This window comes from Stomoxys calcitrans, chromosome 2 (assembly GCF_963082655.1).
Source record: "Stomoxys calcitrans chromosome 2, idStoCalc2.1, whole genome shotgun sequence".
Lineage (NCBI taxonomy): Eukaryota > Metazoa > Arthropoda > Insecta > Diptera > Muscidae > Stomoxys > Stomoxys calcitrans.
In genome coordinates this window covers 145,632,431-145,647,289 of record NC_081553.1, presented here as the reverse complement: position 1 = coordinate 145,647,289, position 14,859 = coordinate 145,632,431, and the positions used below count along the sequence as shown (strand labels likewise).

At 37.1% G+C, this 14,859-nt stretch overlaps 1 protein-coding gene across 6 annotated transcripts in view; it reads left to right on the top strand.

Moving 5' to 3' along the window:
* The first annotated feature begins 1,522 nt into the window (after nt 1-1,522).
* The window catches only part of LOC106088314 (sex determination protein fruitless), a 179,003-nt gene continuing 165,666 nt past the window's right edge, over nt 1,523-14,859 (top strand). Inside the window, exon 1 of one of the 6 annotated variants that reach the window (XM_013253770.2) lies at nt 1,523-1,857. In XM_013253770.2, the coding sequence (XP_013109224.1) occupies nt 1,805-1,857 (53 nt within the window). In that variant the 5' untranslated portion in view covers nt 1,523-1,804. Of the gene's footprint in view, nt 1,858-12,901; nt 14,580-14,859 lie in introns of those variants that run through there. The other 5 variants (XM_013253771.2, XM_059361933.1, XM_013253763.2 and 2 more) reach the window with 5 other exon arrangements.

Below are 14,859 nucleotides of genomic sequence, written 5' to 3'. Positions count from 1 at the left end.
TGCACATGAATTTACGAATGAAGCACCACTCAGCCAATTCATTTAGTAAAGTTCCCTACATTGTTGTTGTAGATCGTCATCATCATCATTGTTGTATATTTGTAGCCATGTTCGGCGTTATTATCTGCTACACAACAAGGCAGGCGTCGTTTTTGCGATACTACCCAGCGGGAAACATCAGGAGTAAAATCTGCTTCTCAAAGGCCTTTTGTTGCTAATTACAAGGGATGTCCTCAGAAGAAAGGCCTTGGCTTGTCAGAAGTAAGGCCTTGGCTTGTAGGACCACAACAAAAAAGATTAATTGAGAGGACTTAATTTTGAAAATCGATTTAGGATTTAATACACTGACCCTCTGTCCGCCAAGCCAATGTGCTATCTACTGGGCTATCGCACAGAGAACCATAACGTCGTCAAAAGTGTTTGAAGTCGATTTGCTTTTTGTTTGTATTTCCTTTGGTTTATTTGCACAAAGACATGATGAACTCATAGCTTAGAACAAGGGTCATATATAATGGCAAAATTTAGAAGGTCGTTTAGAGTATGTTTTGCTTTTCTTGAGGTTGTATTATAGGCCTTATAGAAGGTTTCTAAACGTCGGTTCTCCTAAAGTTTCCCGCTGGGGTGTGTACGGCAGTGTTGCAAACGGAATGTTAGTGTGCAGTAACTCCTTAGTTACGTCGCACAAATGAGTGAGTGTGCCAGCCGATCATGTCCTAATTTCATTGTTAGGTTATATGGACTTCAATTACACTGTAGACTAAACCAAAAGAGAAGGGCGGGCTGAAGCGGCGACTCATGGCATCTTGAACATGTTTGTATGTATATATAGATGTACATATATATAAACGCATGTGTGTAGCGAACCTATTGCGAATAAATTTCTAACACAATGTGCGTTTTTCATGCGGATGGTTAGATTCTACACTAGACAAACAATTGCAGGCACACAAGTTTATACATTCATATGTATTATGCGATGATGTGTGTGCATTTTACGTGGGTATATTTCTTGTGTAAGCTCTTAAGTTTATCTTTCTATTCTCGAGCGTGATCATTCTCAACTTTTTGCTGGGTTAAGATTCATGTGTTTCCCTTGCAAAGTATATGACAAGTGAGTATGTATATTTTCGAAATCTCTTTCCCTCGCTCTCTCTCTCTCTCTCTCACACACACACTATTATTGTAGTCAGTTCTCTGAATGTATTATTTGCGATTTTGTTTTTTGCACAACATATATTTTTTTAGATCTTTCTGCATTGCTTTGTTGTCGCTGCTTCGTATATGTTGGTTAATAGAAAATATTGCCATTGTTGTTGCTAGCGCTGCCATTGCGCAGCAGCAACTGCTGCTGCTGTTGATGGCAATAATGATGAGACGGTGGTGACGATGATGCCGTTGTCGTTAGTAAAGCATTTGTTGTTGTAGTTGGCGTGTTTGGTTTGGTTGTTTTGTGTTTTTTTTGTTGCTATTTTTTAGTTAGTCGTCGTAATCAAGAACTTTATTTGGCCGCCTGAAGATTGCGTTCAGTTCTTTTCTAATCGGCATGCGGTGTAATTCTATTAAGTAATCGTCGTTTGTTAGTACATATAGTGCAGATTGTGCGCGCGTTGTTTTGATCATTTCTTTTTTGTTTTTAATCGCAAACAGCAACACTCAAAACAAGCTTTGAAAACAGGGAAATACAAAATTTGCAAATTCATGTCAACTACTTTTTCCAAGAATAATACCTGCACCAGGCAGTAGCTAGAATCAAAGCTGTTTTCTCCCCGTGTGCTACACAGTGCCTGAGGCATGAGGACTTTCGATGCGATGGTTTTATGAATACGACGACGGGAAGGGAATCGATCCATTTAAAAAGTAAATGTGGATAAGAAAAAATATCATAGCATTTGTGTGTGTGTATGTGCGTGTGCCATAGTGTGTTCTAATGAAAAAAACAATGCAAAATATAATGTTGAATAATAGCGAGCTTAGTTGTTAATAAGTAATAACAGCAATTTCATTTTCTAAAGAATAATGCGTACATGTGTGTATAAATTTACATACATGTACATATTTATATAGATAGGTATATACATTGTAAATGTGTACGACATTTAATAAAATAGGTACCAGATAGAAGAATCTTCTTGCAGTTTTCAATTGTTCACAACTATTTCGGGGTCACTTTGATTGAACAAGCCTCATATGTACATAGGTGCCCGATCTTCCGGTCAAACAAGCAACATAAAACCTAATATCATAACATCTTTTAAAATCTCAACGAAAGTTTCTGCATACTGGAATTCGATCTAGTAACGTTTAGAGAAATATGTATAGCCTCCATATCAACCAATTTTATTTCAATTTGAATAAAATATGGTGCGAAATACACTAATGCGATATTATATTTACAACAACGAAGTTCCGTATGCAAATGCAAATTTGCCAATGAACATTCCCTTGAGGAACAGGGGCAAACTTCTCACATAAAAATGAGTGCTGTCCAATTCAAGTTTTATGCTCAATGATAAGAGGCCTCCTTTTAAGCCGAGTCCGAACGGCGTGCCACAGTGCGACACCTCTTTGGAGAAAGTTTGTACATGGCTTCCATGGCATTTTTTCAAATGGCATAGTTCCTTGCAGCATTAGGAGGGAACAACCTCCGCTGTTCACGTCAGGATTGAACCCTGGCGTTCAACGTCATAGGCGGACATGCTAACGTCTGCGTTACGGTGCCCTCCATCCATATACAGTCAAAGAAGGTGCCAAGTACACCGTCCAAATGTTGGTTAGGTTAAAGTGGCAGTCTGCCATCAGACTGACTTAGACGTTTTCGTCCATTGTGATACCACAGGAACAGAAGAAGGAAGATGCCTTCTAGTTCCTACTGTTTATCCATCCAGATCGCTTTAAAAAGCCCAGTAACTTGCAAATGTTCACATCCGCTAAATCAGACAGGTTCTCAAAGAAATAAGAACCTTAAGTGGAACTCCTTCTAACTGTTAGTGCGGGACACACACACAGAAGGTATTCTATAGTCTCTCCTTCCTCGAAGTCCCTACCTTCAGGCTGTATGTCTTCCGATTAGACAGTGACCGGTCATGACGGACCCAATGACTGAGACGTCTGTTCTAGCCAATGACAGCAAAGCAGTAGACCTATTCAAGTCCAGTTTAGGCCCCATACTTTTGGAATGCCTGCAGCCCCCTCCTTGTGACCATCTATCATTCGTTGTCCTTTGGGTCTGGTCCTGAAAACTTAGCTTACATGTCGCTAGAGGCATACCCACAAATTCCAGTGTCCCTGAAATGTATAGGGAAGTTCCTAGTCTCGCAAGCTCGTCCGTTTTACAATTCCCTGGGATATCTCTGTGGCCTGACAACCAGAACAGGTGAATGTTGAACTGTTCAGCCATCTCGTTGAGAGATCTGCGAAAGTCGAGGACGGGTTTTGTGTTCAGAAATACGATCTCCAGAGATTTAATGGCTGCATGGCTGCCTGCGAAGATATTTATGCAATCGTCGTAATGACATTGTACCTTAGCCATTCCACCAGTTCCTTAGTTGCAAGGATCTCCACTTGATACACAGTGCAGTGGTCGGGTACCCTTTTTGATACGAACAGTTCTAGATCTGTAGAGTACAGCCCAAAGCCCTCCTGGTCATTTAGTTTGGAACCATCCCTATAGAAGTCTATGTAACTTCTGTTACCAGGGATATCGTAGTTCCAATCGGTTCTATCATGAATAGTGGTAGAGTACTTTTTTTCAAAAAGAGGCTCAGGTAGGGTGTAATCCACACTGCCTGAAACATCGGATATTGTATCAAGGATAACACGGCGTCCGTAGCCGCCACATGGCCAATGAGAAAGCTCCCTTAACATCTCGGCAGTGGTCGCTGCCATTTGGGTAGCCACAATGTCCAGAGGCATAAGATGTAGCATTAAATGGCGTCGCCCTCTGTGCGGCTGTGATGCACTAACAAGCCATCCTTTGGATCCGGTTAATAATTGAGCATTAAAATTAATTAACGAACTAGCCATTTCTTATATCGACCATTTGACAGCCATACATATGATTGTCAAGCTACATTTTAACTTTTGAAGGAATCGGTTTCGAGTTTTTCCTTACAACGATTATATATGCACTCGTTAATTTCCAAAGAATCGGGTATTAATGGTTATTCGTTCTGCTGTCATTTGGAACGTTAAAAAATTACCAAATTGTAAAAAAACTAGAAAGAATGCACTTGAAATAAAATATGTAATATAGATGATTTTGAAATGTGTATTTATGAACAAGTTTAGATTGCATTCAATTTAAAATGTTAAGCCGAAAACGCATTTCTTTTGAACTCAATAGAAATCTTAAGAACTTTCTTTGTATAAATGATATTGAATATAATATTGTGTACGAAAAAATTGCTAATAAACTTGCCAAGAGGGATCCATTATGGAAGGTAACGGAAAGGTCCCAAAATGAATATTTCTATAGTCAAAATGTATGTATAATACCAACCACCTCCCCCATATTCTTTCTCAACTCTTTCATGTTCTTACGGCTTTTTTACTCCTCAATAATTTAGTATAGCGAAGAATTACAATATTTTGCATTCATTATTTGAACTAACATTTGATTTCATCTAAAGTGTACAAATGATATATATTGTGTACAGTAATTAACGCTTTATTACAAATGTAGACATTTTATGTTTAAGAACTCAAGAAGTTCAAAATATATGTGTTCGTCAAAAAAGAGCTTACATCTGCATCAGGATAACTGTTTTCCAATCGCGTGGATATCTTTGTCGACACCGACAACAAGGCCTTAGAGACTTACGACAGACGGATGGACGGACATCGCTAGATCGGGTGTCATGAAGATCAAGAATTTCCGTCGAGGTGAAAGTATACCTCGCATCCAATGGTTAATGGTATAACAAGTTTTCAATAAACACAATGGAAAATCTTTCTTCCGCATATACCTAGTCCATAAGCAATTCTTGTAGGTATATAAAATCACTTACAGTATATTTAGCTTATAGTTCATACTGCATACAGTAGATTTAAAGATATAATTCTTTGCAAGTCAAATATAATCATTATGCATCGTATTCGTTCGGTATATAGCCCATTAGCGATATAGTCCATTTTTGTTTTGTTTATAAGCCACATTTATAAAGCACTCGTTACATTTAATGCACATAGTGTTTGTAAGATATGGTCAAAAATTAAAATTTCAAAATTGGATAATTTTGACAGAATCTTTCTATCCGAAAAAGCAAAGTAAGAGCGGGATTACATTTTGTTCGAATAGACATAACACTGTAATCGCTCCATATTACAGTGAGCGTCGGGATAACGTGTACAATCATATGTTTTTTGTGTTAAGATTATTTTTACTTTTAGGTTTAAGTAGAGACTTATTATTCTTTCGAAAAAAACATAAAATGATTTTTAAAACGTAAATTTGAAGGCTGAAATGTAAACTATTTATTACAAATGCTACATTGCACTTTATTTTGATGCTCACTATATGTACATAAAACTGTAAGCACTCTCACAATTGGCTAATACTCAATACAAAAATGAACGTAGTGATGAATTTATTGTCCAAGTTTCTTCTAAATATTTAGATGGTGACGACAACCTTGACAGTTTTGGACTCTTTCTGATGATGCAATTTTTATACCCTGGGGATATACTAATTTCGTCATTCCGTTTGTAACTCCTCGAAATATTCCTCTGATCTAGCCATGTCCGTCCGTCTGTCTGTCGAAAGCACGCTAACTTTCGAAGGAGTAAAGCTAGACGCTTGAAATTGCGCACGAATACTTCTTAGTTCGGTTGGGATTGTAAATAAGCCCTAACAGTCCATGTTTTGATATAGCTGCCCTATAAACGGATCTTGGATCTTGACTTCTTGAGTCACAAGAGGGCGCATTTCATATCCGATTTGGCTGAAATTTTGCATCAGGTATGTTGGTATCACTTCCAACAACTGTGCTAAGTATGGTTCAAATCGGTCTAAAACCTGGTGTAGCTGCCACGTAAACCGATTTTGCGTCTTGATTTCTTGAGCCGCTAGAGGGCGCAATTCTCATCCGATGTGGCTGAAATTTTGAATGAGGTGTTTTGTTATGACTATCAACAACTGTGTTAAGGGTGGTGCAAATCGGCGCATAACCTGATATAGATGGCATATAAACGGATCTGGGATCTTGACTTCTTGAGCCTCTAGAGAGCGAAATTCTCATCCGATTTGGCTGAAATTTGTACAACCATGACCTTCAACATACGTGTCCAATATGGCCTGAATCGATCTATAACTTGATACAGCTCCCATATAAACCGATCTCCCGATTTTGCTTCTTGGACTGAAATATAACACACAATTGTTTGTGTGTTATATTGTTTGCCTAAAGCATTGTTTATCTTAAAAGAGATGCCGCGCAAAGAACTCGACAAATGCGATCCATGGTATAGGGTATATAAAATTCAGCGCGGTAGAACTTAGCACGCTTATTATCCAAACGTTGCATATAAAAAAATTAGCTTTTAGTCCAAATCGCGATATAAGCTACTGATTCCGTGAAACGCACTGTATGGACTATAAGCGAAATATACTGTATTATCCAAAAAATCTGCAATTGGCATCAAGAGTGAGTCAACACTCATTGAAATTTAGTTTATTGTAGGATTGCGGTAAGAATATGGAAGATGTATGGATTTACCTTTTTTACTTAGGAAAGTACATATGTATTTTCAATACTCTCGTAAATTTATAAAATATTAAAAATTACTGCGTCCTATGTATATTCTTGCAATACTTTTACAAAAGCTAAACATTTTACGCTTTGGCGCTCTCTGCATGTATATAAAAATTCACTTTTAGTGCAAATGCCATATATAATCTATTGGTTTCGTGGAACACAATGAGTGTGTGTGGACTGTCAGCGATATACAGCGGTCAAAAAAAGTATTCATCATTCAATGTTTTTTTTTTAATAAGTCTACAAAAGACAATTGGAATAAAAACATATTAAACTAATGATGCAGTAGTGCTTGTGTGATATATATGTACACAATTTCATTGTTTTTAAAGAAAAAAAATAGTATTTATTGGAACAAAAAGGGCCATTTTACAGCTGAACACAAAAAATTAAACAAAAAAAGTATTCATCATTGCAAAAAACAAAAAAATAAATAACATAATTTAAAAAAATTAATACTTTGTTATTCGACCACCGCGTCTTATAACTTCTTTTAAACGGTTTGACATCGATTGGACTAATTTAGCGGTTATATTTTGGTCTATATTAGTCCATTCCTCCATTATCACCTGTTGCATTTGACTCTTGCTCGAAAAATTGCGCGTTCTCAATTTGCGTTCGAGATGTTCCCAAAGATGTTCAATTGGGTTCAAGTCGGGACTTTGAGGAGGAGTTTTAATGACTTTGGGGCAGTTATACAGCATCCACATCTTGGTATTTAAAGCAGAATGTTTGGGGTCATTATCTTGATAATATTGAAAGTTATTACCAAGCCCAAGTTTTACAGCACTATCTTTTAAATTCCTCTTTAAAATGTCAATGTAATACTTATGATCCATTACTCCATTAATAATTTCAAGATTTCCCGCTCCTGAAGCCGCCATACACCCCCAAACCATTAAACCACCTCCACCATGTTTTACAGTAGCAACTGTGTTTCGTTCTTCAAGCTCTGTATTTGGTTTTCTGTACACTATGACCTTTCCATCGCACCCAAAAAGATTAAACTTGCTCTCGTCTGCAAAAATGACTGTTTTCCAAAATGATTCGGGCTGTTTTACATACATTTTTGCGAAGTTTAGCCTTTTCACTCGGTTTATTTTATTTATAAAGGGCTTCTTACGTGCAGTTCTTCCTCTGTAACTATGCCTTTTGAGTGTATTTCGAATTGTTTGTGTAGTAACTTCCTTCCCTAAATATTCCATAGTGTTTTTACGAAGAATGGTCGCATTTGTCTTCGGAGTTTTCTGAACTTGCCGCACTAGCCAACGCTAATCTCCAACTGAAAGTGCTTTTGGTCGACCAGATCTTGGTTTATTGTCAACAGTTTTCGTTTCTGTCCACTTTCTGATGATGGATTGTATAGTAGATCGTGGTCTATTTAATATTTCACTGATAGTTTTTTGAGTTAAACCATTCCTGTGGTGTTTTATTATCAAAACTTTTACCTCATCAGAAACCTCCTTTTGCTTACGACCCATTTTGACAAAAACTATATTTTCAATGAAATTAAATATTTGCTGTCAAGGGCAAAGCCTCCTTTACTAAATAAAACAGAAAAGGGGGATTCCCAAATAATATTTGAATTTGACTTTGATGATAGCACATCAATGATGAATACTTTTTTTGTTCTGTTTTTGGTGTTATTATATAAAATTGCATTTTTTGCGCTAATTAAATTTATTTTTTGAATTTATTTTAAAACATATTACGAAAAATAAACTATTTCATAAAACTGCATTATTTGTTTACTTAAAATTTTCTTCAATTACCCAAAATAAGTGAATTTATTATCAATTTTGCTAATGATGAATACTTTTTTTGACCGCTGTAGGTGTACTGTATGTAGTTCTAAGCACAACTCAAGAAAAGGGGCTTTGCAGAACATTCAGAAACTGCTACATGTAGGCACCTAGGAATTTTTCTACTAAAAATGTTACATAAAAAAATTTGCATTACGTCTCCTAGTTAATTGTTGTTGGCGTTTCTATTTTTTGCCTTTAGGCTATTTTGTATGTGTCGCATTCATCGAGAGCAAATATTAATAGTTTATAATAATAATAATAACAGACAAAATTCATAATTTTTACTTGCAAAGCCCCAGCACACATCCATTGCACAAACTGAACATCAATGACAACAACAAAATGCCAACATGTATACATTGACAGAACGGACAGAATGAACATGGAAGTGCTGATTTGCTTGTGGTGGCTGAATCAGTTTGTTGGTGATGGAAGTGGGGGGCGGGGGTGGGGTATGCAACCTTTATCAAACAGCAATAGGGTACGAGTATAACATCACATCACCGGCGACAAACGAAACGAAACAGAGCGGGAGGGCAGCGACAAATTAAATTTGCACTAGTGTGTAAAGTGAAGAGCCCTAAACATACATTGCATACACAAACACACACACACGCAAACATGCAAATATTCGTATGTGTGCAGAAACATTTCGACCTACCGACCGACTGAGATTCACATTCGAACACGATGACGGTATTGCTGGTTGGATTGGTTAGAGGGGAAAGGTGTACCCATGTGCCCTTACTCCTGGTGTTCCTAATATTTGCCATACTCATCTCGGTTATGCGATCGAACACATGTAAAACTACGCGTCGCCGACGTCGACTTTAACTGGCTGCTCCCCCGCTACAGAAACCGCACCACCCCTATTAATATTTGAATACCGACCGGCACGACGACCATACATACACAAGCGACGAAATGGCACAAATAGCAAAAATTATAACTAATTTCGTCAACGTCGACGCCGGTAAAGGCAGCGATGTCTGCGTAGACAACGGCCATACCGAAAAATGCCAAAAATAAAAATTGAAAAAGTCGAAAATTACACAAACAACAAAACTAATGAAAAAAAGCAACACACCAGTGCAAAAACAAAACCGAAGCAACCGAAATGAACACCAAAAATATGCGCTTATGGGTCGTAAAGCTGACCTTCAAACATCCACATTTGCCAAATACTAAAACGACAACAAAAGCAACAGCAACAACGATAAAAAGAGCACACAAAAAAAAAACACATTTTGAACGAATTAATAAAACAAAATAAAATACAACAAATTTTGCACACAGTTTTTTTTATGGGTTTGCTTCGCCCATTTTAAAGTTTTGTGCTTTTTGTGTTTTCGCGCGCATTTATCTGTGAGTTTGGTTGTTGGTCTGCCGCATGCTTGGGTGTAATTTCCGAACAGAAAATACAAATTGGGCACCAATAAATTTTACGAGTTAGTAAAAAGAGAGAACTGTACTGAATATTGAATGCCGACAGCAAGATACGATCCCAATCTCGAGACGATCCTAATTTGCAGTCGTCTACTTCCAATCCTATGCTTTTTGCTCTCCCTAGAACCTTGGTGTGAATGTGTATAATTCGTCCCATGGTTTATATGTCGCCTGTAATTCGTAAATTCGGTTAAATAAGTAAAGTTTTAAAAGTTCCACAGATATTCTCCTTGGAACTTATTATTATTCAGAACTCACATAAAATACCTCGCTTTCCAGTCAATTTTTGTTTCGGACCACACATTCATTTGTGTTGAGCAGTTTAACCCATTTATAGTAAAAAGTGCTTCTTAATTTATTGTTATTTGATCATTAGTTGTGAATCTGGTCACTTTAAATTCAAACTTTTTAGAACCAAACTTGAACGATTGTCTTCTTATAACTGCATAAGTTATTCTTGGCAGCTGTGATGAGTATATTCCCAACCGGTTGATATGCAAAAAATTTTGCCTGAACATTCCATTTAGGAGCAGCAGGGCAACTTCTCTCATATCATTGAGCGCTGTCCCATATAAGTGTCAGCTAAAAAATACGAGTCCGAACGTCTTCCCACAGAGCGACAACACTTAGTGGAGAAATTAAGACGACAATTTATCAAAAGTAATTAAATCAAGTGTCGCCAGCACTAGGAGGGGATAACTACGGTCGAAAATTTTTTTCTGATTTTCTCGCCTGGATGTAGACCCTCACCGCTGATATATATTCAGGCAGACCCTTTACGCTGGGGCTCACGACGTTCCAAAGTTGGATGTAGTTGTTTGGGCCAATCTGCTTATTAAGTCAATTATCAGATGTTGACCAAATTATGCGGGACTGACGACGTCCAAAGTTAAATTTGCTCTTTCTAGGGCATCCAGTTGATGATTTCTGGTCTTAAATTTTTTTTTTTGACAATTTTGTGCAAACATATTAACAGTACCCTGCACCACACTGTGGCATTGATGCAGTGTACGGATCGTCTAAGAACAACTTTTTGTGATTCAGATTAGCCATGCCCATCTATCGGTTTTTTTACAGTACCATCCTAGCAGGACGCGTCGTCAAGACGTCTTAAAAGACGGGTGTGTGACCTTTTTAAATCGTTGAAGACATAAAGCCGACAGCCAAAACAAATCGTTGATGATGTTTTCATGTACTTGTCGCGAAAATCATGCATGATAACTTAAGCAACATGTCTCATGACAATTCTCTCCTTTAGAGAGAGTGCACAAAATAAAAATGAGATTGCATTCTCTATCACATACAGTAAATGAAAAATAGATAAATTAAGCGGCTCTTTAGAGACGGACCAATGGCAGTCTAGAAATAAACGAAGAAGATTTAGGGAAAAGAAATTGTGAAGAGAACTGTGTACAAACATACAATGTGATTTAGCTTGTTTTTAATCGATGTGGATATTTTTTGCTTTAAAACTATAAAGTATTTTTACTAAACACTCAACTTCCTTGTTAGCTTCTTGTTAATTTACTTGTATTTTTTTTTCGCTATTCCTTTTACTCCTCCCTTAGGTGAATCTTAAGAATGGGACAAAAGAAAACGACAGATTTCTAGTCGTTGTTCGTAGTTGGCATTTTTCATTGAGAACAATGGGTAATCCATTAATATAGGCGTCAGTGTTCTCAATCGACTTTTCTAATTCTCTCCACGGCTCTCCATTTTAATGAGCCTGAAGCTTGGGGATGGATGTCATTTGATAACATGGAACAAAATTCTTAGAATTTTATTTCGGTTGATATCATTGCAAACGACCCCTCATTGGTGTATCGTGGTCTCCCATGTTTATGTCCAGGATCCCCTTAATTTTCCGGCTTTAAAATGTTAGCCATAAACCTATTCAGTGTGCTTCTACATGGGAATAGTTAGATAAATTCCATATAGGTACCTATGTATGTATGAGTGTATATGCTTCTGGTCGGTCCTTCATTAATTCAAGCGTTGGCCTGAAACGTCCTCCATGCAACCGGAAGTAAATCGCTACATAATTTCGTTATTCCATATTCAACATCGTTCATAAAGTATGCCATGATCTTGGCTTTAGACATTTAAACAGCGAACGTCATCTTAACGCATTCTAAGCATGTTTGAATGTAGTTTGTGAGACTGGCTTTAATGCGGATTACCAAAAAAGCAAAGTTACTCACACAAAACAACGCTTGTGTACTTGTGCAAACGTAAAAACGACGAGGCCATCTCCAAACGTCGCTTACGTCTGTGAAGATGTGTTAGTTTTTTTTTTTGAGCACCTAAATTTGCGAATTCTCTGATGGTTGGTAGGTACTCTCGCATCCATCGGGCAACAACATATTCGAAGTTTGGTGTTGTTGGTGGCGCAGCTACTATTTGTTTGTAGTTGAGCATTATGATGATAATGTTTGCAGAATTTGTTCACTTTTTAGTTTTTACGGCGTTAGGGGGTATGTGAATACGTTGTCACTCGCCAACATCATTATCGTCAAAAGTTAGCAGCCAAATGTGGTCGCACTGCGTCGTTGTCGACGTCGCTGCTGCCATAGTTGTCATAAACGATGGAACGATGTTATCATTAACGCCAATTCTTAGTATGCGCGGCGCTCTCCGCAAAAATGAAATAAAACTCGCCAAAAAAGCGCTCGCATTTTCATTTGTGTGTGCGTGTGTGTGTATGTATGGTTGCGGATTGTGTTATTTGTTGTACTTTTTGTTGGTGATCGTTATCAAGGTTTTTGGCAATTTGCTTTGTAGCTTTGGATTTAGTCATTTGGTAGGTCGTGCCGTTGCGACGATACTCCTGAATTGCGCGCTATTCTCTTTGCCAACTTACATACATCCCTATGTATGTATGTTCGTGTTGGTGCGTGTGTGTGTGTATATATATATATGTGTCAACAAGCACTCTCTTGACTCCGTTTGCTGTAGTGTTTTTTTTGTTTTTGTTTTTATCAATAACATTTTATTACTTCGGGGGTTTCTCTTTCATCAGTTTTGTTCGGTGTGTTTGTTCTGCACAGTGGGTGTGTGTGTGTGTGCACCTTCGTTTTGTATGATGATCATAGTCTTCTATTTGCAAAAAACATACTGGCAAACAAATCTTTAAGTGGCTCTTACTAGGTAGTTTTTTGATATGTGACGAATACACACACGCATGGCATGCGAATCTGTATCACAACAGACTTCTCCCTTCACACATAACCGCGCAAATTGTACTCATTGTGCTCATGTGTGCTTGTATGTATGTATGTAGGTATGTGTTTTCGCATATGTATGTAAAACCATATGTTGTATTTTTTGAATAGGAAATTCGTAAAATTTTTCTTATTGAGGCAGACCCACTCGGTTCGCACACCATCAACAACAATAAGCAGCAAGAAATAAACGATCGCGCAGTTTGTTGAGCGAGGCGTCGTCGATACTCTCGGTGCTCTGCTCTCAAACACCAAGCGAATTTGTAGTAGTTGGCGGCGGCGGTTCGCAACATTAAGTTGATCATAAAAGCATTAGTTACATATTTGTAATATAACGCTTAACATAAAAAATAAAATTCGGAAATTCGGCTAAATTCGCAACTTCAAGAAAACGCAAAAAAGAAAAGAACCAAACCAGCGCAACGCACAAACAAACGGCAACAACAAAATAAGAAATAAAGCACACACTCACGCACACACATAAAATAACCACATGCAATGATAAATGATTTGAATTTAAAATTTTTTAAGAGAAATTTCAATTACGAAATATAGGATGAATAAGTTGCTGTTATTGTTTATGAATAATTTTCTAATGCCAATTAAATAATCACTTATATGTGTAGTCGCAAAAGTTTATTTTTGCACGCAGAATGTCCATACACCTTATATTACTCCAACAACAACTACAATACCAACAACAAAATAATGTGTCATATATTTTTTAGTTAACAAAAAAAGAAAAAAAAAAAAACAAATCTACAAGTGCCTTATACCTACACAAAAATCTTACCCGCAATTCATGCAAACATCCATTCTTACATGCATAACTACATAATAAAATAAAATTTGTAATAACTACCTATGCTAAAAACGTCGGTACCCTTGTGTACCAACACTATGTGCAGCATATAAACCACAACGAATTTCCCCCCACCAGAATTTATAAAAAAAAAATAATCAAAAATGCTACCACCTCCATCTGTTGTGTGAAAATGTGCCGTTTAAAATTAATTGTGATGGTGTAAACACGTTCCGAGGAGTTCTAAATTTGGAATCGGAGCAGGCAACAGTTCCTCAAAAATTTCGCATCTTTAATTGGTTTAAAATTTGACAAACAAAACAACAACAAAATTGGCCATCAAAAGTTTACAAACAAAATATTTATTGGAAAACAGAAAACAAAAAATCAAGAAACGCTAAAGCTGCAACCGCATCCTCACAAATCTCAGTTGCTGGCTAAACTGGGCTTTTTATTTTAAATTTGATTAACAACGGAGATTTGAACAAAAATCTAGGAAAATTACGCCCCTAAATTTGGATTACCTTTTTCAATTATATTTCAACACCAGCAGGTGAGTAAATTCGACTTTTCTGTGGAACCAGGACTGCCAGACGTGATGATTTTACGTTACTATGACGATTTTGGTTTTTCGACGCTTGTCCATTTTTGCTTAAAATCCCTTTTTGTTTTACTTAGAATGTCGCACAACTATTTGGGAAACAGGGCAAAGTTTATTGACAAAAATGTAGTAGTTCAGTCGGGTTTTTAATATCTGGGCTTTTGTGCCAAAAATTGCCCCCTGTTTCGGATGTATTACCAATTATTTTTTCTTATACCATAGGATGGGGGTA